This window comes from Mandrillus leucophaeus, unplaced genomic scaffold (assembly GCF_000951045.1).
Source record: "Mandrillus leucophaeus isolate KB7577 unplaced genomic scaffold, Mleu.le_1.0 Scaffold268, whole genome shotgun sequence".
NCBI lineage: Eukaryota > Metazoa > Chordata > Mammalia > Primates > Cercopithecidae > Mandrillus > Mandrillus leucophaeus.
Window position 1 is genome coordinate 2,240,669 of NW_012102787.1, and position 24,286 is coordinate 2,264,954.

The 24,286-nt window shown below is 39.1% G+C and overlaps 1 protein-coding gene across 4 annotated transcripts in view; it reads left to right on the forward strand.

The window, feature by feature from the left end:
- The window catches only part of RNGTT (RNA guanylyltransferase and 5'-phosphatase), a 354,163-nt gene that overhangs the window by 11,043 nt on the left and 318,834 nt on the right, over positions 1-24,286 (forward strand). For 2 of the 4 annotated variants that reach the window (XM_011984441.1, XM_011984442.1), the window contains exons 2-4: positions 12,474-12,583; positions 23,320-23,423; positions 23,514-23,602. In XM_011984441.1, coding sequence (XP_011839831.1) covers positions 12,474-12,583; positions 23,320-23,423; positions 23,514-23,602 — 303 coding nt within the window. The remainder of the gene's footprint in view (positions 1-12,473; positions 12,584-23,319; positions 23,424-23,513; positions 23,603-24,286) is intronic. The other 2 variants (XM_011984443.1, XM_011984444.1) reach the window with 2 other exon arrangements.

Sequence of the window (24,286 nt, forward strand, 5' to 3'; positions counted from 1 at the left end):
TTTTTTTTATTACTGTTTCAATTTCGCTACTTGTTATTAGTCTGTTCAGAGTTTCTATTTCTTCCTGATTTAATCAGGGGGATTGTATATTTCCAGAAATTTATCCATCTCCTCTAGATTTTCTAGTTTGTGCATATAAAGTGTTCATAGTACTATTGAATGATCTTTTATATTTTTGTGGTATCGGTTGTAATATGTCCTGTTTTGTTTCTCATTGAACTTACTTGAATCTTCTTTTCTTGGTTTGTCTTGCTAATGGTCTATCAATTGTGTTTATATTTTGAAAGAACCAGTTTTTTTTTTTTTTTTCTGAGACAGAGTCTCGCTCTGTGCAGTGATGACATCTTGGCTCACTGCAACCTCTGCCTCCCAGGTTCAAGTGATTCTCCTGCCTTAGCCTCCTGAGTAGCTGGGACTACAGGTGCCCCCCCCCACCATGCCTGGCTAATTTTATTGTATTTTTAGTAGAGATGGGATTTCACCATGGTGGTCAGGCTCAAATTTCTGACTTCAAATGATCTGCCTGCCTTGGCCTTCCAAAGTGCTGGGATTGCAGACATGAACCACTGTGCCACACCCAAAACCAGTGTTTTGTTTCATTAATCTTTTGTATATGTTTGGTTTTTTTGGTTTGTTTGTTACAGTTTAGTTCTGCTCTAAGGTTTGTTACTTCTTTTCTTCTGCTTGGTTTGGGTTCAGTTTATTCTTGTTTTTCTAGTTCCTTGAGGTGTGACCTTAGATTCTGTTTGTGCTCTTTCAGATGTTTTGGTGTAGGTTTTTTTTTTTTTTTTTTGAGATGGAGTCTCACTCTGTAGCTTGGGCTGGAGTGCAGTGGTGTGATCGCGGCTCACTGCAAGCTCCGCCTCCTGGGTTCAAGCGATTCTCCTGCCTGAGTAGCTAGGATTACAGGCGCCCGATACCACGCCTGGCTATTTTTTTGTGTTTTTAGTAGAGATGGGATTTCACCATGTTAGCCAGGCTGGTCTTGAACTCCTGACCTTGTGATTTGCCTGCCTTGGCCTCCCAAAGTACTAGGATTACAGGCATGAGCAGTGCACCATGCCTGGCAATGTAGGTATTTAATGCTATGAACTTTCCTCTTAGTACTGCTTTTGCTGTGTCTCAGAGGTTTTGATAGGTTGTGTCACTGTTATCATTCAGTTCAAAACATTTTTAAATTTCCATCTTTATTTCATTGTTGACCAAAGATTATTCAAGAGCAGAAATTTTAATTTCCATGTATTTGTATAGTTTTAATTTTTTAAATTTTATTTATTTTTATTTATTTGTTTTTTTTTGAGATGGAGTCTTGCTCTTTCGCCCAGTCTAGAGTGCAATGGTGCAATCTTGGCTCATTGCAACCCCTGCCTCCCAGGTTCAAACAATTCTCCTGCCTCAGCCTCCTGAGTAGCTGGGATTACAGGCATGTGCCACCACGCCCAGCTAATTTTTGTATTTTCAGTAGAGGTGGGGTTTCATCATGTTGGCCAGGCTGGTCTCGAACTGCAGACCTCAGGTGATCCACCCGCCTCAGCCTCCCAAAGTACTGGGATTACAGGCGAGAGCCACCATGCCCGGTCCTGTATCTGTATAGTTTTGAGGGTTCCTTTTGGAGTTAATTTTCAATTTTATTCCACTGTAGTATGAGAGGACACTAAATAGAATTTCAATTATCTTAAATTTATTGAGACTAAATATCTGTTAAGTCCATTTGTTCTAGGGTATAGTTTAAGTCTATTCTTTCTTTGTTGACTTTTGTCTTGATGACCTGTCTAGTGCCGTCACTAGAGTATTGAAGTCCCCCACTATTCTTTTGTTGCTGTGTATTTAATTTCTTAGGTCTCTAGTATAATTGTTTTACAAATTTTGGAGCTCCAGGGTTAGGCGCATATATAGGATTGTGATATTTTCCTGTTGGACAAATCCTTTTTTCATTATATAATGTCCTTCTCTGTCCTTTTAAACTGTTGTTCCTTTAAAGTTTGTTTTGTCTGACATTAGAATAGCTATTCCTGCACACTTTGGATTTCCATTTGCGTAGGATATCTTTTTCTACCCCTTTACCTTAAGTTTATATGAGTCTTTATGCATTAGGTGAGTTCCTTGAAGGCAGCAGATACTTGGTTCATGGGTTGTTATCCATTCTGCCATTCTGTGTCTTTTAAAAGGAGCATTTGGGCCATTTATATTCAATGTAATGCAGTATTGAGATGTAAAGTACTGTTCTATTCATCTTGCTAGTTGTTGCCTAAATACTTTTTTTTTTAAAAATTCTGTTACAGTTTTATAGGCCCTGTGAAATTTATGCTTTAAGGAGGTTCTCTTTTCGTGTATTTTGAGGTTTTGTTTCAAGGTTTAGAACTCCTTTTAGCATTTCTTGTAGTGTGTCTTTCATTTCTTGTGGCCAATTCTCTAAGCATTTGTTTATCTGAAAAAGACTATCTCTCCTTCATTTATGAAGCCTAGTTTTGCTGAATACAAAATTCTTGGCTGACAGTTATATTGTTTCAGGAAACAAAAGATAGGACATCAGTCCCTTCTGGCTTGTAAGGTTTCTGCTGAGAAATCGGCTGTTAATTGATTAGGTTTTCCCTTATGGGTTATCTGATGCTATTGTCTCACAGCTCTTAAGTTTCTGTCCTTCATCTTGACTTTAGATAACCTGATAACTATGTGCCTAGGTCATGATCTTTGTGATGAATTTCCTAGGTGTTATTTGAACTTCTTGTATTTGGGTGTCCAGATCTCTAGCAAGGCCAGGGAAGTTTTCCTCAATTATTTCCTCAAATAAGTTCTTCAAACTTTTATATTTCTCTTCTTCCTCAGGAATACCAGTTATTCTTAGGATTGGCTGTTTAACATAATCCCACATTTCTTGGAGGCTTTGTTCATTTAAAAAAATTTTTTTTCTTTGTTTTTGTATGATTGGGTTAATTTGAAAGCCTTGTCTTTGAGCTCTGAAGTACTTTCTTCTACTTGTTCTAGTCTATTATTGAAATTTTCCAGTGTATTTTGTATTTCTGTAAGTGTGTCTTTCATTTCCAGAATTTGTGATTGTTTTTTCTTTATGATACCTGTTTCTCTCTGGAGAATTTTTCATCCATATCTTGTATTTTTAAAAATTTCTTTAAGTTGGTTTTCACCTTTTTCTGGTATCTCCTTGAGTAGCTGAATAATCAATCTTCTGAATTCTTTATCTGGCAATTCAGAAATTTCTTCCTGGTTTGGATCCATTGCTGGGGAGCTAGTATGGTATTTGGGGGTTTTATAGAACCCTGTTTTGTCATATTACCAGAATCACTTTTCTGATTCCTTCTCATTTGGGTAGTCTGTTTCAGTGGAAAGGTCTGAAACTCAAGGCCTCTGTTCAGATTCTTTTGTCCCACAGGCTGATCCCTTCATGTTGTGCTCTCTCCCTTCCTCTAGGGATGGGGTTTGGGGCTTCCTGAGAGCTGGATTGGTGTGATTGTTATTGCTCTTCTGGTTCTAGTCACACTGTGGAGCTACCAGGTCCCAGGGCTGGTGCTGAAGAATGTCTGCAGAGTCCTGTGATGTAATCCATCTTCAGGTGTCCCAGCCATTGATACCAGCTCCTACTCTGGTAAGGGTGGCAGGGCAGTAAGTAGACTCTGTGAGAGTCCTTGGTTGTAGATATATTTAATGTGCCGGCTTTCTTGAATGCTGGTTATGCTAGCAGTGAAGTTGTCATGTGGACAGACTCAGGACCTCTGATTAGCCAGATTGTTGCAGGCAGTGGTATATTAGCTGTTATTTTATCTTTCCTGGGAGCAGGATTATTTTGTTATGAGTTGCTGTAATGGCCTGAGTTAGTTGGCTTGCAGCCAGGAGGCGGTGCTTTCAAGAGATCATTAGCTGTGGTGCTAGTTGGGGGACTAAGTTTGTCCTAAGTTGGCCAAGGTAAGTATTCTGGTTTCTCAGGCAATGGGTGGGGCATAAAGCTCCCAAGAATTTCTGTCTTTTGTGTTCAGCAACCAGGGCAGGTAGAGAATACCATCAGGTAGGGGAAGGGTTAGGTGGATCTGAGCTTAGACTCTCCCTGGGTGGGGCTTACTGCAGCCACTTTAGGAGATGGGGGGTGGTTCTTGGGCTAATGGGGTTATGTTCCAGAGAGGATTATGGCGGCCTCTGCTGTGTCACATAGTTTGCCAGGAAAGTGGGGGATAGCTGGTAATGAAAGACTTCACCCAGCTCCCATGCAGTTGGTGAGGCTGGTCTTCTGTGGTGTACCCCCCCACTCCTCAGACCTTGCCTCTGAATGTAAGTTTCCCCACTGAGCAAGCAAGCATGGCTTTCAGGCCCTGTCCCTCCCTGTCTGCCTCCCTGTCTACCCACTGGGCAGCTTCTGTGCTTTTATCTGCAGCAGTTCCCATTCATTCCCTGGATTGTGCTCAAGAAAATTCATGCCCAGTCAGAATTATTATGAGTTTCATTTGGAAGCTTTTTTCCCCTATGACCCTCCCTAATTCTGCTGTCTGCTTTCCCTGAGGGCCCTTGTGAGATGTAGTCAAGAATGGCTTCCCTGGACTTGAGCTGGAGACTGGGAGTGCCTACAAGACTCTGCCTGCTGCTGCTTCTACTTTTAGACTTCACTGGGCTCCCTAAATTCATTTCAGCTGTAGGTAAAGTTAAATCCTTCTCCTGCTATCTGGATTTTCAGATTCCCCAGTGGGGAATGTGTGTTCAGAGGCAGGTTTTTCCCCCCTTTCACACTTTGGGAGCTCATGGTTTTTCGCCTGTCTCATGGAATTTGCAGCGCTGTGTGGCTTCTTTCAACAGATCTGTTTGGCTGTGGCAAGTTTTTGAAATCAGACAGCACTGAAGTTTGCTGCATAGATTGATTCTTCCCTTCATGAAAGATTTCTCTGTAGCATTTTAGCCATGGTAGAACTTTCTTTAGCCATGGCAGAACTTTCTTCGGGGTTGGAGTCAGTTCTCTCCAACCCTGCTGCTGCTTTATCAATTAAGTTTATGTAATATTCTAAATCCTTTATTGTCACTTCAGCAATATTCACAGCCAGATTCCGTATCTGGGGCCAGATTCTGTATCAGGAAACCACTTTGCTCATTTGTAAGAAGCAACTCCTCATCTGTTAAAGTTTTATCATGAGATTGCAGCAATTTGGTCACATCTTCAGGCTCCGCTTTAAAAAATGTTTGTATTGGCCAGGCGCGGTGGCTCACATCTGTAATCCCAGCACTTTGGGAGGCCGAGGCGGGCAGATCACCTGAGGTCAGGAGTTTGAAACCAGCCTGGCCAACATGGTGAAACTGCGTCTCTACTAAAAATATAAAAATTAGCTGGGCATGGTGGCAGGCGCCTGTAAACCCAGCTACTCATGAAGCTGAGGCAGGAGAATTGCTTGAACCTGAGAGGTGGAGGTTGCAGTGAGCCGAGGTTGCGCCACTGTATTCCAGCCTGGGCGACGCACTAAGACTCCATCTCAAAACAAACAAACAAACAGTTATTTATTTATATTTTTTTGAGACAGGGTCTCACTGTGTCCCCCAGGCTGGAATGCAATGGCATGATCCTGGCTCACTGCAGCCTCGAACTTCTGGGTTCAAGCGATTCTGCACCCCAGCCTCCTGAGTAGCTGGGACTACAGGTGTGTGCTACTATGCCTGGCTAACTTTCAAGCTGCACTTCTAATTCTAGTTCTTCTGCTATTTCCACTACATCTGCAGTTACTCCACTGAAGTCTTGAACTCCTCAAAGTCATCCATGAGGGTTATAATAAACATTTCAAACTCCTGTTGTTGATATTTTGACTTTCTTCTATGAATCATGAATATTCTTAATGGCATCTAGAATGGTGAATCCTTTCCAGAAAATTTTTTATTTATTTTGCCCGATCCATCAGAGAAATTACTACATATGGCAGTTATAACCTTATGAAATGTATTTCTTAAATAATAAGACCTTTTTAGGGAACCCACTCTGTGAAGAAAAACAAAAATAATATAGGACTTGAAAATTGAAACTACCCCTTGATCCATGGGCTGTTATGTTAGTAGGCATGGAACCAACATTAATCTCCCTGTACATTTGCATCAGAGCTCTTGGGTGCCTAGGTGCATAGTCAGTGAGCAGTAATATTTTGGAAGGAATCTTTTTTTCTGAGCAGTAAGTCTCAAGAGTGAGCTTCAAAAAATTCAGTAAAACATTCTGTAAACAGATGGGATGTCATCCAGGCTTGTTGTTCATTGATAGAGCACAGACAGAGTAGATTTAGCATACTTCCTTAAGGGCCCTAGTATTTTCAGAATGGTAAATGAGCACTGGCTTCAACTTGAAGTTACCAGCTCCTGACAAGAAAGTCAGCCTGTCGTTTGAAGCTTTGAATCTAGGCATTGTCTTCTGTCTAGCTATGAAAGCCCTAGATGGCATTTTCTTCTGATAGAAGACTGTTTTTCTGTTGTTTAGTGTAGCCATGTTCGTCAATTATCTTAGCTATATCTTCTGGATAATTTTCTACAGCTTCCATAAGATCCCTTTACCTTGTACTTTTATGTTAGAGAGATGGCTTCTTTCCTTAAACCTTATGAATCAACCTCTGCTAGCTTCAGATTTTTCTTCTGCAGCTTCCTTACCTCTCTCAGCCTTCGTAGAATTGAAGGAAATTGTTGCCTTGGTCTGGATTAGGCTTTGGTTTAAGTGGAAATGTTGTGGCTGGTTTGATCTATTCAGACCACTGAAATTTTCTCCATATCAGCAATAAGACTGTTTTGCTTTCGGCCAGGCATGGTGGCTCACACCTGTAATCCCGGCACTTTGGGAGGCTGAGGCATGTGAATCACGAGGTCAGGAGTTTGAGACCAGCCTGGCGAATATGGTGAAACCCCGTCTCTACAAAAAATACAAAAAAATTAGCTGGGCGTGGTGGCGTGCACCAGTAGTCCCAGCTACTCAAGAGGCTGAGGCAGGAGAATCGCTTGAACCTGGGAGGCACACGGAGGTTGCAGTGAGCCGAGGTCGCGCCACTGACTCCAGCTTGGTGACAGAGCGAGACTCCGTCTTAAAAAAAAAAAAAAAAGACTGGTTATTTCGCTTTCTTATCATTTGTGTGTTCACTGGAGTAGCACTTGTAACACCCTCTGCGAATTTTTCCTTTTCATTTACAACTTGGCTAACTGGTGCAAGAGGCCTAGCTTTTGGCGTATCTGGGCTTTCAGTGTACCTTCTTCACTGAACTTAATAATTTCTAGTTTTTGATTTAATTGAGAGACATATGATTCTTCATTGCACTTGAACACTTAGAGGACATTGTAGGGTTATTAATTGACCTAATTTCAATATTATTGTGTCTCAGGAAATAGGGAGGCTTAAGGAGAGGGAGGGAGACGGGGAATGGCTGCTTGGTGGAGCAGTGAAAACATGTACAGCATTGATTTATTAAGTTTGCCATTTTATGGGTGTCATTCATGGCACCCCAAAACAATTACAGGTGTAACATCAGAGATCACTGATCATAGATCACTGTAACAAATATAATAATAATCAAAAAGCTTGAACTGTTGTGGAAGTTAGTTCCACAAAATGTGGCACAGACACAAAACGAGCACATACTGTTGGATAAATTATGGTGCTAGACTTGACAGACAAAAGGTTGCCACAGACCTTCAATTTATTAAAAAATGCAGTATCTGTGAAGTGCAGTAAAGCAAAGTATGCCTGTAATACTAGTTCCTCTCATAAACAACTGCCCAAAACTCAGGAGTTCCAATCAAATTATATTTCTTGCTCATATCAGAATGTGTTGTATTGGGCAACTTTCCCAGGCTACTCTTCTCTGATTAGCAACTTGCTAGGCTCTTTCCATCTTGTGATGCTGTCATCTTAAACATGTGACTTCTAAAGTTGCCATGAAAGTGGAGGAGCAAGCATGGGTGATCTCTCGGGGTTTTTGGCCAGCCTTGGTAGTCGTATAGTTAACTTTGGCCCGTATCCCGTTGGCCAGAATCCAGAACATGGCCCTCACCCAACTACAAGAGAAACTGAGAAAGCTAGTCTTTCATTGTGTCCTGGAAGAAGAAAGTAAATTGAATGTGACCAACAGATAGTGTCATTTCTACCATGGCAATAGATAAAACTTCTCCCAGGCAGAGACCGTAGAGAGAGTAGAGAAGGTCCATAAAGGAACCCCTAGAAACCTGACATGTATAAGTTGGTTAAAGAAAAAAGAGGGAACAAAGGAGTTGAGGATGAATAGCTAGAAATTGAGGGAGGTGTGAGGTGGGTGATTGAAACTAACAGGAGTTTGGGTGTCATGGAAGGCAGAAGAGTTTTTCAAGAAGGAAGGAGTTGCCGGATACGTGAAATGCTGCTGAAATGTTAAGATACCAGAAAAGTTGGTAAAATCTGTTGGTGACTGTGACAAGTATTTTCAGTGGCAATGTGGGATCAGAGGCCAGATTGGAGTGGATTAATGAGCTACTTTGTTGCAAGTCTCTTAGAGAGTTGTAGGGGATTGCTGAGGAATATGTGTAGATGGCTCTGAGACCTGTTTAAGAGGCTAATTGCTACCTTTCCTACCTTTTGGATAGAGTGGTCAAAAGAGTGGGCATAGAGTGGCCAAAAGGAATGATCATAAGTGACTTGAGAATGGCCAACTGGCTGAGGAGGAGGCAGGGGCTGGAACATGGAAGATGTAGGACTATCTTCATTAACCCATCTACCAAGGCTATGGATGGGCCTTAGTCATATCAGCAGATGCTGCTGGGATGGAAACTAATGATGCTCGAAGACCAGATGCAATACAGTTCAGTTTACTGGAAGCAAGAGAGGAAAAAGATGGTGTACAAAATAGCAGTTGCTCCCCTTTCTGCCAGTGCCAGGGTCTTTACCTTTGAGGAATGTAATCACATCCAGGAGGAGAGTCCTGATTTGACTGTAGGCTATCTTGAATGGGAGCTCAAAAGCTAAATTATGCACAGTTATAGAGAAGTAAAGTCTACACTTCTGCTGATACATGTATACATAAATGAATTGGAGGTAATGAAGTAAAGATAGGAGTATGTGTATTAAACTTTTTAAAAAGTTTGGTTATGAAGAGGAGTAAAAATGAAGCATAAGTTGGGGGATAAGGGAGAGTTTAGGGCTTGTTTAAATGCTGGTGGGAATGAGCCAGCAGATGTCTGAGATCTGAAGATGTTGGGGGTGAGGGTTGGGAGAAGAAGAAAGGGTTGATTGATGGCCCTTGAAAGGTGAGATGGTAAGGAAATCTTGAGCAGAAGGGAGGATTTTTAATGGGAGGAGGAGTATGGGCTCAGATACAGAAAGGTTTATAGATTAACTGCAAAGACAAGGCAAGTTTCTGCCTAATGGTGGAGAGGCATTGTTGAATAACAGTTTCATTCATGGGCTCTACATCCATAGTCTTCATTTGAATCACTGTTTTTACCATTTATTAGTGGTGTGACATGCGGCAAGTTGCTTAATCGCTCTTGCTTTGTTCTCCTCATCTGTAAAATGAGGAATAACAACAATATTTATTGTTAGGAGTAAATGAATGAATTATGTACAATATTTTAAACAGTGTCTGGCATGTGGTAAACATACACAATTAGCTTTAATTATTATGGCTTCTTCTTTTTTTTTTTTCTTTTCAGTGAAGTCTAACTTAAAGTTGTCAGTTGAAAAGGGGATGTTTTAGGAATGAGGAAAAAATGTAAAATATTTATCATAAGGGATAGTGGTGTGTGGTAGGACTGCCTTTAATATTGGTGATTATGAAGTATAGTGTCACCCATCTTTTGTGCTGTGAGATTTGCTCTAGGAGGCCTCAGCTACATATGTGTAGGCACAAAGAAGTTAGGTGGTTGGGTTCATTGAGGTCTGGATTTTTCTCAGGTGAGTGTGACTGGGTAATGGGGGCAGAGCAAGGAGGTTAAGGGTATTTACAGAGGACTAATTATGATGATCTACTGTGGACTCTGATGTTGGATAAGAAGGAAAGGGAACCCTGAAAGAGCTGATGGAAATAGGATTGGACCTCTGAGAGTAAGTAAGTAGTAAGAGGAAGAGAAAGTCTGATGGGATGAATCTTCTTATTTATTTATTTTTTATGTTTATTGTTTACGGTTTATATTTTCCCAATAGAATATAAACACTATGAGGGCAGCAGGGTTTTTCTGGTTTTTGTTTGTTTTTTTCCTTTTCACGAATGTAATCCATGTGCCTATAACAATGCCTGGTACATAGTAGATACCCACTATATATCTGTTAAACTAAATGAAGTAAAAGAAACCTAACTCAGATGATGGTGGAGGTGGTGAGAAGTGGTTAGATTTTGGATGTATTTTGAAGGTGGAGCTGCAGGATTTGCTGATGGATTGGATGTCAGGTGTGAGAAAAGGAGAATAGTCAAGGATAACCTAAAAGGTTTTGGTCTTGGGCTGCTAAAAGAATGATGTTACTATTTACTGAGATAGGGAAGAGCATGAAAGGAGCAGGTTTTAGAGTTTGAATATTAAGAGATGAGATTTGGATATCAAATCTGAGGCATCTGTTAGGCATAAAGTAGAGGCTCAGTAGGCAGTTGATATCCATCTAGAGTTAAGGGAGCGATTTGAGCTGGAGATATAAATTTGTAAGTCATTAGCACATTGATGACTTTTAAAGCCATGAGACTAGATGAGACACCAAGGGAGTGAATGAAAATATAAAAGAGATCCAAGGATTGAGTCCTGAGACAAAACATAGAGGAGTCAGGGTGATGAAGGGGAGCCACTAAAGATGACTGAGAAGGAGAGGCCAGAGAGCTAGAAGGAAAACCAGGAGGATATAATAGTATTCTAGAAGTCACATGAAAAAATGGTTCAGGAATTCCCTCTTTCATCAAAAAGTGATCAGTTTTTCTTATGTTGCTGAGAGCTTAAGGTGAGAACTGAGAGTTGACCATTTGATTTAGCAACGTGAAGGTTATGGGTGGTTTTGATTTTGCAGAAAACAAAATCTTAAAAAATTATTTTTTTCATGAAATTTAGTTTAAAGTCTTTGGACAAATGTTAAGACTTCACTTAGGTAGATAATATTGTTTTTATTGTGTTTGGAAATATAAGGCCAGGCTCAGTGGCTCACGCCTATAATCCCAGCATTTTGGGAGGCCGAGGTGGGCGAATTGCTTGAGTTTAGGATTTGGAGACCAGCCTGGGCAACATGATGAAACCTCATCTCTACAAAAAATACAAACAATTAGCTGAGTGTGGTGGTGTGCGCCTGTAGTCCCAGCTACTGGGGTTGCTAAGGTGGAGGGATCACCTGAGCCCAGGAGGTTGAGGCTGCAGGGGCTGACATCACGCCACTGCACTCCAGCCTGGGCAAGAGAGTGACACCCTGTCTCAAAAAGTAATACATATACATAGATCAGTTAAAATAAGTTGTTTAAAAATTGGTTATATGAAGTGACTTCCTCTATGCTATACTGTCATTCAGAAAAAAAGGTAAAAAAAAAATCAGTCTTTCTAGCTGAAATAACCACTGATAGTTGTTTGAAGGAAGATTTCGGTTAGCATTCTCTCAGAATGATGTCATGTTCTAGCATGATCTTTATCCTGAGATATAGAATAAGGTCTACAACCTTTTAGTATCAGGTTGGAGAAAGTTCCAACCTGATAATAAAAACCGTATAGGGCATGTAATCCCAGCACTTTGGGAGGCTGAAGTGGATGGATTGCTTGAGCCCAGGAGTTTGAGACTAGCCTGGACAACACAGTGAGACCCTGTCAACCCGCTCCCTCCAGCAAAAAAATTAGCTGGGTATGGTGGCATGCACCTGCAGTCCCAGCTACCTGGGAGGCTTAGGCAGGAAGATTGCTTATATTTTTAAGGGTTTTAAATTAATAACTTTTAATGTAGTGGTATAGAACTTAGAGTTTTAATGGAAGTTCTATTCACTGGTAATTTTTCTTTTGCTGTTATATTTGATTGTCAATTTTAATAATTTTTTTGTCCTTAAAAGATATAGGGTAGTATCTTTTAAAAGTACAGTTTAAATTGAGAGTACTTTATGAACACTTGCATTTTTAGATTGCTTTTCCATTTAAAATGTTTTAAGAGGCTGGATGTGGTGGCTCACGCCTGTAATTCCAGCACTTTGGGAGGCCAAGGCAGGTGGATTGCTTGAGCCCAGTAGTTCGAGACCAGCCTGGGCAACATGGTGAAACCCTGTCTCTACTAAAAACACAAAAATTAGCCGGGCTTGGGTGGTACACACCTGAAATCCCAGCTACTTGGGAGGCTGAAGCAAGATAATCACTTGAACTCGGGAGGCAGAGGTTTCAGTAAGCCGAGATTGCACCACTGTACTCTATCCTGGGGGACAGAGTGACACTTGGTCTCAAAAAAAAAAAAAAAAAGTTTTAAGAAGGTGATACTCGAGAATTGTTAATTATAGAAATTTAATCTGAAACATTGCCTTTAATGGAAATTATTACCTATCTTTGTTGTTTAGGAAGATTCTTACCTCTGAAGACAATGTTAGGACCAAGATATGATAGTCAAGTTGCTGAAGAAAATCGGTTCCATCCCAGCATGCTCTCAAATTACCTAAAGAGCCTAAAGGTAAGAAACAAAACTTCTTTTTGTCACTGATTTAATATACTTTGTTCACTCTTATTCTTCAGGTGACTTTTAAAAAAATCTTATTAATTAAAATAATTAATAGACTCAAGGGAAGTTGCAGTAATTGTACATAGAATTCTGTGAACCCTTCTCCCAGCTTCTCACAATGGTGTCATTTTATATAATTGTAGTACAATATCAAAAGCAGGAAATTGACATTGATACAGTACTGCTAACTGATTTCTGATCTTATTTACTTTTTATATGCATTTGTGTGTGTGTGTAGTTCAGGACAGTTTGATCTCATCTGTAAATTCATGGTGGTAGTTATAGAACTGCTGCATCTCCATAAAGGAATTCCCTCATGCTACCTCTTTATAGCCAGACTCTCTCCTCACCCCTGTCCCTGTACTCTGGCAGCTGCTAATCTGTTCTCCACGTGTAGTTTTTCCATTTAAGAGAATGCCCACCTGACGTCCTGGCCCCCAACAAAACTTACTATAGCCTCCACTAACAACCATACCCTAAGCTACCAAGGAAACTGACTCTGTTTACAGCTGAAGAAACCATACAGAGACTACACTACTGCATGCATCCACAATCATAGCCAAAGTGCTCTACCCAAGCAACACCACAGATATTTCTTCAGGAAAAAGTCCTTCCCTACAAAAACTAATTCCAAAAATTGGGACTGGAGCTGGGCGCCGTGGCTCATGACTATAATCCCAACACTTCGGGATGCTGAGGCAGGTGGATCACTTGAGGATAAGTGTTTGAGACTAGCCTGGCCAACATGGCAAAACCCTGTCTCTACTAAAAATACAAAAATTAGCCAGGCATTTTGGTGTGCACTTGTAATTCCAGCATACTCAGGAGGCTGAGGCACAAGAATCGCTCGAACCTGGGAAGCAGAAGTTGCAGTGAGCTGAGATCACACCAGTGCACTCAAACCCAGGCAATAGAGCGAGACTCTATCTCAAAAAAAAAAAAAAAAGAAAAGAAAAACTGGGGCTGGGATGATGGCTCATGCCTGTAATCTCAGCACTTTCGGAGACTGAGGCAGGAGGATTGCTTCAGGCCAGGAGTTTGAGACCAGTGTGGGCAGCATAGGGAGACCCTGTCTCTACAAAATATTAAAAATTAGCCGGGCATGGTGGTGTGTGCCTGTAGTCCCAGCTACTTGGGAGGCTGAGGTGGGAGGATCACTTGAACCCAGGAGGTTGAGGCTGTAGTGAGCCATGATCATTCACCGTAGCCTGGGCGATAGTGAGACCGTGTCTCCAAAAAAAAAAAGGAGAAGCGAGTGTTACACCAGATGTGCAGATGTCAATGTAAGGACATGGGAAACATGAAAGAACAAGAAATATGGCACCTCCAAAGGAACACAATAATCCTTCAGCAGCAGATAAAAAATTCATAATCCGTCAGCAGCATAATAAAAAAACTTCATGAAGTGGTGGACAGATAATTCAAAATTTTGATACTAAGGAAGCTCTGTGTAAGAAAGAAGAGAATATTGAAAAGCAATACAGAATACTGAAAAGGAGTACAAATCAGAAAAACGATTCAGGGTATGAATGAGAAGTTTACCATAGATAGATATCAGAAATCCAAACACATTCAGGAACTGAAGAATTTATTGAATGAAATAGAAAATAGAACGAAAGCTTCAATAATAGACTAGATTGCGCAGAAGAAATAATCTCAGAACTTAAAGACAGGTCTTTGGAAATAACCCAGTCAGACAAAAATAAAGATAAAAGGCTAAAATAGAATGAGCAAAGCCTTCATGAGATATATGACACCAGAAAGTGACCAGATATTCAAATTTTTGGTGTTCCAGAAGATGAAGAGAAAACAAAAGGGTTAGAAGACCTATTTAATGAAATAATAGATGAAAACTTTCTAAGTTTAACAAGAGGTTTAGACATCCAGGAGGATCAAAGATCCCCAAAAGATAACATCTAAAAAGTTCTTCTCCACAAGACATTATAATCAAACTGTCAAAAGTCAAAGAGAAAATTCAAAAAACATTAAGAGTGTCTAGTCATTTATAAGAGAGCCCCCATTAGACTAATAGTGGACTTCACAGCAAAAACCTTACAGACCAAGAGAGAGCAGAGGATATATTCAAAGTTCTGAAAGAAAATGCCTACCACCCAAGGATACCATACCCAGCAAAGTTATTTTTTCCTTCATAAATGAAGGAGAAATAAAGTCTTTCCCAGACAAGTAAAAGCTGAGGGAATTCACCACCACTAGACTGGTCCTGTAAGAAATGCTTTAGAGAGTCCTGTACCTGAAATTGAAAGACTAGTAACTATCATCATGAAAACACAAAAATATAAATAAAAACCACTGACAGAGCAAACACATCAACAATGAAGGGGAAAACCTCAAATGTTACTACTATACAATACCACCAAACCGCAAAGATAAAACAGTAAGAGAGAAAGAAAGGACAAAGAATATGCAAAACAACTAGAAATAAATTAATAAAATGACAGGAATAAGCCTTAACATATTAATAATAACCTTGAATGTAAGTGGATTACACTTTCCCTTTAAAAGATGTAAACTGGCTGAATGGATATAGAAACATGACCTATCCATATGCTGCCTACAAGAAACTCATCTCAACTGTAAAGACACACATGAACTGAAAGTAAAGAGGTGGAAAAAGTATTCCATGCAAATGGAAACCAAAGGTGAGCAGGAGTAGCTAAACTTATATCAGATAAAGCAGACTTTAAGTCAAAAACAGTAAAAGGAGATAAAGAAGGTCATTATATAATGATAAAAGGATCAGTTTAGCAAGAGGATATAACAATTCTAAACATATATGCACTCAACATCAGAGTACCTAGATATATAAAGCAAATATTATTAGATCTAAAGGGAGATATAGTCTCCCATACAATAGTAGTTGGAGACTTCAACACCCCACTGTCATCGTTAGACAGATCGTCTAGACAGAAAATTAACAAACATTGGACTAAATGGACCTAACAGACATTGACAGAACATTTCATCCAGTAGCCACAGAATACCCATTTTTCTCATGAAGAAATGGAACATTCTCTAGGATAGACCATATGTTAAGACATAAAACAAGCCTTAACAAATAAAAAAGTCAAAATCATATCGCATACCTTCTCAGACCACAATGGTAGCAAAGCTAGAAGTCAATAATAAGGGACTTTGGAAATTGTACAAATACATGGAAATTAAACAACATGCTCCCGAATGACCATTTCTTTAAGGAAGAAATTAAGGTGGAAATAAACCTCTTGAAACACATGAAAATTGAAACACGACATACCAAAACCGAAGAAGTATAACAAAAGCAGTGCTAAGAAGGAAGTTTATAGCATAAGTGCCTACATCAAAAAGGTAGAAGGATTCAGATAAATAATGATGCACCACAAGGAACTAGAAAAGCAAGAACAAACCAAAAATCAGTAGAAGGAAAGAAATAATAAAGATCAGAGCAGAACTAAGCAAAATAGACACTAAAAAAAATACAAAGAATCAACAAAATGAAAAGTTGTTTTGAAAGGATAAACCAAATCAATAAATCCCTTCCTAGACCAACCAAGAAAAATGAGAGAAGACTCAAGTAAACTAAATCAGAAATGAGAAAGATAATATTACAGTTGATACCACAGAAATACAAAAGATCATCAGATACTTTTTTTTTTTTTTGAGATGGAGTTTTGCTCTTGTTGCCCAGGCTGGAGTACAATGGTGGGATCTCAGTTCACTGCAACCTCTGCCTCCCAGGTTCAAGAGATTCTCCTACCTCAGCCTCCTGATTAGCTGAGATTACAGGCATGCGCCACTGTGCCTGGCTAATTTTTTGTATTTTGTACTTGAGACAGGGTTTCTCCATGGTGGTCAGGCTGGTCTCGAACTCCCAACCTCAGGTGATCTGCCTGCCTCGGCCTCCTAAAGTGTTGGGATTATAGGCGTGAGCCACTGTGCCCGGCCCATCAGAGACTATTATGAACAACTATACACTAACTGGAAAACCTGGCAGAAGTGGATAAGTTCCTAGATATATACAACCTACCAAGATTGAATCAGGAAGAAATAGAAAAGCTGAGCAGACCAATAACAGGTAGGGAGATTTAATCAGTAATAAAACATTTCCCAACAAAAAGTCCAGGGTCAGATGGCTTCACCACCAAATTCTACCAAACTTTTAAGGAAGAACTAACACCAATCCTCAAAAAATTGAAGAGGAGGGAATTCTAGCTCATTCTGTAAAGCTAGCATTATGTTTATACCAAAACCACAACAAAAAGAGAAAACAGGCCAGTATCTCTGATGCAATGATGGTTCAGCATATGCAAATCAATAAATGTGATACATTACATCAGTAGAATGAAGGACAAACACCATGCGATCATCTCAATAGAGTCAGACAAAGCATTTGATAAGAACCAACATCCCTTCATGATAAAAACTCTCAACAAACTAGGCATAGAGGGAACATACGTCAACATAATAAAGGCCATATATGACAAGCCTACAGCTAACATCATACTGATTGGGGAAAAGCTTTCGGCTTTTGCCCAGAGAATTAGAACGAGACGAGGATGTCCACTTATTCATCATGGTACTGGAAGTACTATCTAGAGCAGTCAGGCAAGAGAAAGAAACAAAAGGCATCCAAATTGGAAAAGAAGTCAAATTGTCCCTCATTGCTGATGATATAATCTTAAATCTAGAAAAACATAATGACTCCACCAGAAAACAGATCTGATGAGAAATTCAGTAAAGTTGCAGGATACAGAATCAACATACAGACTGGACAGCAGGTCACACCCCTGTAGTCAAAGCGCTTTGGGAGGCTGAGGTGGGAGGATTGCTTGAGGCTAAGAGTTCAAGAACAGACTGAACCCCAAAGTGAGACCCCATCTCTACAAAATACTTTTTAAAAATGTAAAAGTTGTCCAGGCACAATGGTGGGTTCTTCTAGTTCCAGCTACACAGGAGGCTGAAGTGGGAGGATCACTTGAACCCAGGTGTTCCAGGCTGTGGTGAACCATGATTGAGCCACTGCACTTCAACTTGGGCAAAAGAGTGAGACCCTGGCTTTGAAAGAAACAAAAAAGAGAAAACAACATACAGAAATCAGTAGTGTTTCTGTATGCTGATACTGAACTAGATGAGAAAAAAATCAAGAAGGCAATCCCATTTATAATAGCTCCAAAAAGGGTAAAATACCCAAGAATAAATTTAACCAAGAAAGTGAACGATCTTTACAAGGAAAACTAGAACAGTGATGAAAGAAATTGAATGGGACACAAACAAATAGAAAGACTTCCATGCCCATGGATTGGAATAATTAATATCATTAAAATGACCATACTTTCCAAAGCAATCTGCATATTCAGTGCAATCCCTATAAAAAATACCAATGACATTTTTCATAGAAATAGACAAAGCTCCTTTTTTATTTTATTAAAACATTTTTTTTTTTTTTTTTTAAATGGGATTTCACTGTATTATCTAGGCTGGTCTTCAACTCCTGGGCTCAAGCAGTTCTCCCACCTTGGCCTCCCAAAGTGCTAGGATTACATGCATGAGACACTGCACCCCACCAGAATCCTAACATTTATATGGAACCTGAAATGACCCTGAATAACCAAAGCAATCTTGAGCAAAAGGAACAAAGCTGTGGGCATCACACTACTTTACAATATATTACAAGGCTATAGTAACCAAAACAGCATGGTGGTGGTATAAAAACAGACTAATGGAACAGAATAGAGAATCCAGAAATAAATGCACGCATTTACAGCCAGCTGATTTAAACAAAGGCACCAAGAAGATGCACTGGGGACAGGACACTCTCTTTAATAAATGGTGTTGGGAAAATTGGATATCCATATACAGAAGAATAACTGGACCTTTATCTCTCACCATATACAAAATCAACTCAAGATGGATTAAAGACTTTAAATGTAAGACCTGAAAGCGTAAAACAGTAGTTTTGAGAAGAAAGCATAGGGAAAACACTGTAGGACATTGGTTTAGTAACAATTTTATGGCTAAGACCTCAAAAACACAACTAAAACAACAGTAGACAAATGGGATGATAGGAAACCAGAAAGCATCTGTGCTGGGTGCAGTGGGCAGTGACTCACATCTGTAATCCTAGCACTTTGGGAGGCCAAGGTGGGAGGATTGCTTGAGCCCAGGAATTGGAGAACAGCCTGGGCAACAGAGTGAGACCTCATTTCTTGGTGGCACATACCTGTGGTCCCAGCTACTTGGGAGGCTGAGGCAGGATGACTGCTTGAGCCCAGTAGGTCAAGGCTGCAGTGATTTACATTCACACCACCGTACTCCAGCCTGGGCAGTGAGTGAGACTCTGTCTCAAAAAATAAAAAAAATAAAAAAAAAAAAGCTTCTGCACAGCAAAGGAAACAACAGAGTGAAATAACCTATTGAATAGGAGAATATATTTGCAAACTATTCTTCTGAGGGATTAGTATCCAGAATATACAAAGAACTGGACACAACGGGAAAAAAATCCCATTAAAAAGTGGGCAAAGATGTGAATAGACATTTCTCAGAAGAAGACATACAAATGGCCAACAGATATATGAAAAAATGCTGAAAACATGCTCAACATTACTAAACATGAGGAAAATGCAAATCCAAACCACAGTGAAATATCATCTTGCACCAGTTAGAATGGCTATTTGTGACCAGGTACACTGGCTCATGTCTGTAATCCTAGTACTTTGGGAAACTGAGATAGATGGGAGGATTACTTGAGGCCAGGAATTTGAGACTAGCCTTGATAACATAACTAGACATCATCTTTAAAAAAATTTAAAAAATTAGCCAGGCTTGAGGTACATGCCTACCATCTTACCTACTCAGGAGACTGAGGTGGAGGGATCCTTTGACCCCAGAAGATCGAAGTTACAGTGGTGAGCTATGATTGTGCTACTGCACTCCATCCTGGGTGGCAGAGCAAAACCCTGTCTCTCTCAAACAAGCAAACAAACAAAACAACAAAACTATTATAAGGAAAAAAACCAACAGATGCTGGCAAGGATGCGGAGAAAAGGGAACTCTTATATGTTGTTGATTGGAATGTAAATTAGTGCAGCCACCCTGGAAAACAGTATGGACATTTTTCAGAAAACTAAAGTAGAACTGCTATACGATCTAGCAGTTTCACTACTGAGTATGTACCCAAAGGAACAGAAATAATTATATCAAAGGGATACATACCTGCACTTGCATATTTATTGCAGCACTGTTCACAATAGCAAAGGTATGGAATCAACCTAAGTGTCCATCAGTGGATGAATGGATAAAGAAAATGCGGCATATATACACAATGGAATACTATGCAGCCATGAAGAAGAATGAAATCGTCATTTGCAACACATGGGTGGAACTTGAGGTCATTATGTTAAGTGAAATAAGCCAGACACAGAAAGACAAATTTCACATTTTCACTCCTGTGGGAGCCAAAAAAGTTCGTCTCACATTTGTAGTCCTAGAACTTGGGAGGCTGAGATGAAAGGATCACTTGAACCCAGGAGTTTGAGGTTAACATGAGCTGTGATTGTGCTACTACATTCCAGCCTGGGCAACAGAACGAGACCCTATCTCTTAAAAAAAAATTTGATCTCATGGAAATAGACAGTAGAATGATAGATGATAGATATCAGAGGGTGGGAAGGGCGTGGTGAAGGGAGGTTGGTTAGTGCAAACATATAGTTAGATATAATGTATAAATTCTTATTTTCGATAGCAGGGTAAGGTGACTGTTGTTAGCAATGATTGTATTGTGTATTTCCAAGTAGCTAGAAGAGAGAACTTGAAATACTCTTTAACACATAGAAGTGATAAATACTCAAGGTGATGGATACTCCAGATACCCTGATTTCATCATTACACATTACATGCAGTAACAAAATATCACATATACCCCGTAAATACATAAAATATATCAATTAAAGTAAGTGCAGATTGTTTCTCTTGCCTTTTTTTTTTTTTCTCCTGTGATGACCCAAGGGGGAAAGAGGGAGGGAGCGGAAACTCAAGGATTAAAGTGGAGAAAGCGTGGCTTTTTCATCCTGGCTAACACAGTGAAACCCCGTCTCTACTAAAAATACAAAAAGAAATCAGCCAGGCGTGGTGGCGGGCGCCTTCCCAGCTGCTCGGGAGGCTGAGGCAGGAGAATGGCGTGAATCCGGGAGGCGGAGCTTGCAGTGAGCCGAGATCATGCCACTGCACTCCAGCCTGGGCGGTTTCAAAGAAAAAAAAAAAAGGTAAGAGGGGCTTTTGGAGGAAAGTCGGGGTGCTGATAGGAGAGAAAATAAAGATAAATACCAAGCAGGAAAATTTGGGGATTGAAACAACCATCAACCTATGTGGTATAAATTGTCTTCTTTTTTATATTAGAGTATATGCTTCAGAATGGGGTGGAAGATGTATGAATTTACTACTACTTTTTCTAGCCTCAGTATTGGTGTGCATTTGTTAGTGAGACTGCCTTGCTGGCTGATTGTGATTCTAGGTTTTAAAGATTTTTCATACTTAAGGCACCTGAACGCAAATAAACTTCTTCAGCTAGTGCTCAACAGAAGAAATAATGATTTTTGTTCCAATCCAGAAAGAAACATCGGCTATGATCGACTTATTGAGATGGGATTAAGCCTCCAGTAATACGCATATGGCCATGTATACTGTTCTTCATTGGTTATTTAAGGAATTTATGAGAGAATTTTGACTATACGTACTTTATTGACTATATGTACTTTTTTACCCTATGTGTTAGAATTTAACTGCCCAAGGTGTGATTCTTAGGCATCACATGGTACCTAAAAATCATGATAATGATTTTTGTCATTTAAGAAATAGACAATACGTTCACTTATTTCAAAAATCCAGAAGTTTTAAAAGGTTGGTGTCATGAAGTCTCCCTCTCACTGTTGCTCTCTATCTGCCTAGTCCCTCACCACATACCACACAGGTTCCAATGTTTTTAGGTTTTTTAATACATCCTTTCAAAATTTCTTTATGTGTATATAAGCAACAAAAAACACAGATTGCTGTGTTCTCCCCTGCACACTCAAGGTAGCACATTATATATGCTGGTGTGAACCTTGCATTTCCAACTTAAGAGTATACTCTGAAGATCTTCATATATCAGCACATAGAACTTCTTGTTCTTTTTTTTATTTTTTATTTTTTACAGATTTATAGTATTCCATTAAAGTATGTACAAGTTGAGCATCCCTCATCCAAAATTATAAAATCTGAATCTTTTTTAGCATCTACATGATGCCCAAAGGAAATGCTTATTGGAACATTACAGATTTTGGATTTTCGTATTAGGATTGCTCAACCTGTAAGTATAATGCAAATATTGAAAAATCTGAAATCCTAAACACTTCAAGTCCCAAGCATTTCAGTTTAGAATCTTCTTACTGCTTTACTTGGATGGTTTCTTTATGAAACCGGAATATGTGTGCTGATATTTTGTGAAATTTACCAGCATGGGGTCATTTTTACTGCTTTTGTGTGTCTTCACTGTATTTCCCCCTTGTGATGCTTCTGCTTCCCTGTAATCTGTCCCATCTTCTCCAGATTCCTTAGCTCTTGTGTAGATGAGAGATAGGTCTACCACTTTATGGTGAGCTCTTTCTTACTGGAAATGTACTTTTGTTGCCTTTTTTCTAAAATCTGCTGCTCCTGGGTCTGCTTCTCTTTTCTTCCTTTCCATATAGCTTCTGCAGTGTTCTTAACTTTTTGGCAGAACTTAGACATTTTTTATGAATGTGTGGATTTTATGTGCCTTAGTTTTACAGAAAATGAAACTTTTTTTTTTTTTTTAACAATGTACCTTGTTTTTATATGATAAGGAGAGGGAAATTTCTTATTTAATTTTTTAATCTTTTTTCCCCCAAACACATGGTTTTTCAAGTGATCCTCTTGCCACGGCCTCTCAAAGTGCTAAGATTACAGGCATGAGCCACTGTGCCTGGCCAAATTTCTCTCCCATACTGCCATCTTCTTAATAAGATTGTTTCTATTTTTAACCTTGCTTCTTTTCAAAAAAACATAACTTGAGGCTTTAGTATATTTTCAGAAAGAAGAGTTGTTAATAACAAAGAAAGGGATATCTATATAATATATATAATGAGATAAGATATACGCGCACACACACACACATCATATATATGATATAAATGGTTTGTCTCATCTTTTAAGCCTGGGATATAAAATGGTGTAGTCAGTAGATATTAACAGAGTTATTGGTAGTGGCTGCTTAGGCTGGGGTGGATGATGTGTGCCTGGAGCTTGAGTTGTGGTGTATTTCAGATAGGTGCTATTCCTGCTCTGGCCTCTTGTCTAATAAGTCATAGGTGCAGAGGTATATGCAGCAAACACTGGAGAAAACTCTAGTGTTTTCTCTTTTGCATAGACTTTTGTGATGTTGGCAGTAGAATTTGTTTTGCTTATATTCCTGTTCCTTCCTTAGTTTGGGAGTTAATTTATTTTATCAAGAGCCTGCTTAGTTTTAGTGTCTTGAATAAGACTTAGATAAGTGGTACTTTTATTATCAATTGCTCAAGGGCAAAGTACATACAAAATCTCCCTCAGTGTAGATGGATGAACTGTAGTATTGCCATTTAGTCAACTTATTTGGGAACAAAGTAAGTTACTAGTAAATCTGCCCTTTTTTTTTTTTTTAGGTTAAAATGGGCTTATTGGTGGACCTGACAAATACTTCAAGGTTCTATGACAGAAATGACATAGAAAAAGAAGGAATCAAATATATAAAACTTCAGTGTAAAGGGTAAGTTATATATTGAGATTCTTTAATATTGAAACCTTTCATCACAATTTGTAATCTCTTTTTTCAAAAAAACTTTTTCTATATTACTAGACATGGTGAGTGCCCTACCACTGAGAATACCGAGACCTTTATTCGTCTGTGTGAGCGCTTTAATGAAAGAAATCCACCTGAACTTATAGGTATGTTTGGCTTTACTTTGCCACTGTTGAATATTTTATTTTGCAGTTAGGTTTCTGTTTTCTTGTTTGCAAATAAGTTGATATGACAGTTTTTTTTTCTGTTTTAAATAATGACCAAGTAGTATTTATTAAAATGAGAGATTGACTTTTGTGAATTATGTAATAAATGTATGTTCATAATTTTTACATTTTTCAAGATAAAGCCCTGATTTCCCCTCTTCAGGTGTCCTGTTGGGAAAGTCTGTCCTAAACACTACATATTTATTTTTTATACTTCTACATTTTATAATTTTACATTTTATACTGTATGTATTATTCTGAAACTTCATTTTTTTCATTCAGTATTTCTGAGAGCGATGTATGATGATGTAATTGTAATTTTTGCTGCTATATAGTATTCCATTATACAAATACACTATAGTTTATTATCTTGTTGATGCACAATTCCTTCATCAGATTTTTATTGATTGCTACTCTATCTATGCCAGGCATAGGCTCTTGGAACACATCAGTGAAGAAAACAGAAAAAAACATCCTGCTCTTCCAGAGCTCATATTCTAGTGTGGGCCGGAGGCTGAGGGAAGGAGGGCAGGCAATAATAAATATAATACGTAAATTTTCATAAAATGGCAGTTACTGAAAATGACATTTGAGTTATGTTTAGGTTTTTTGTTGTTTTTTTTT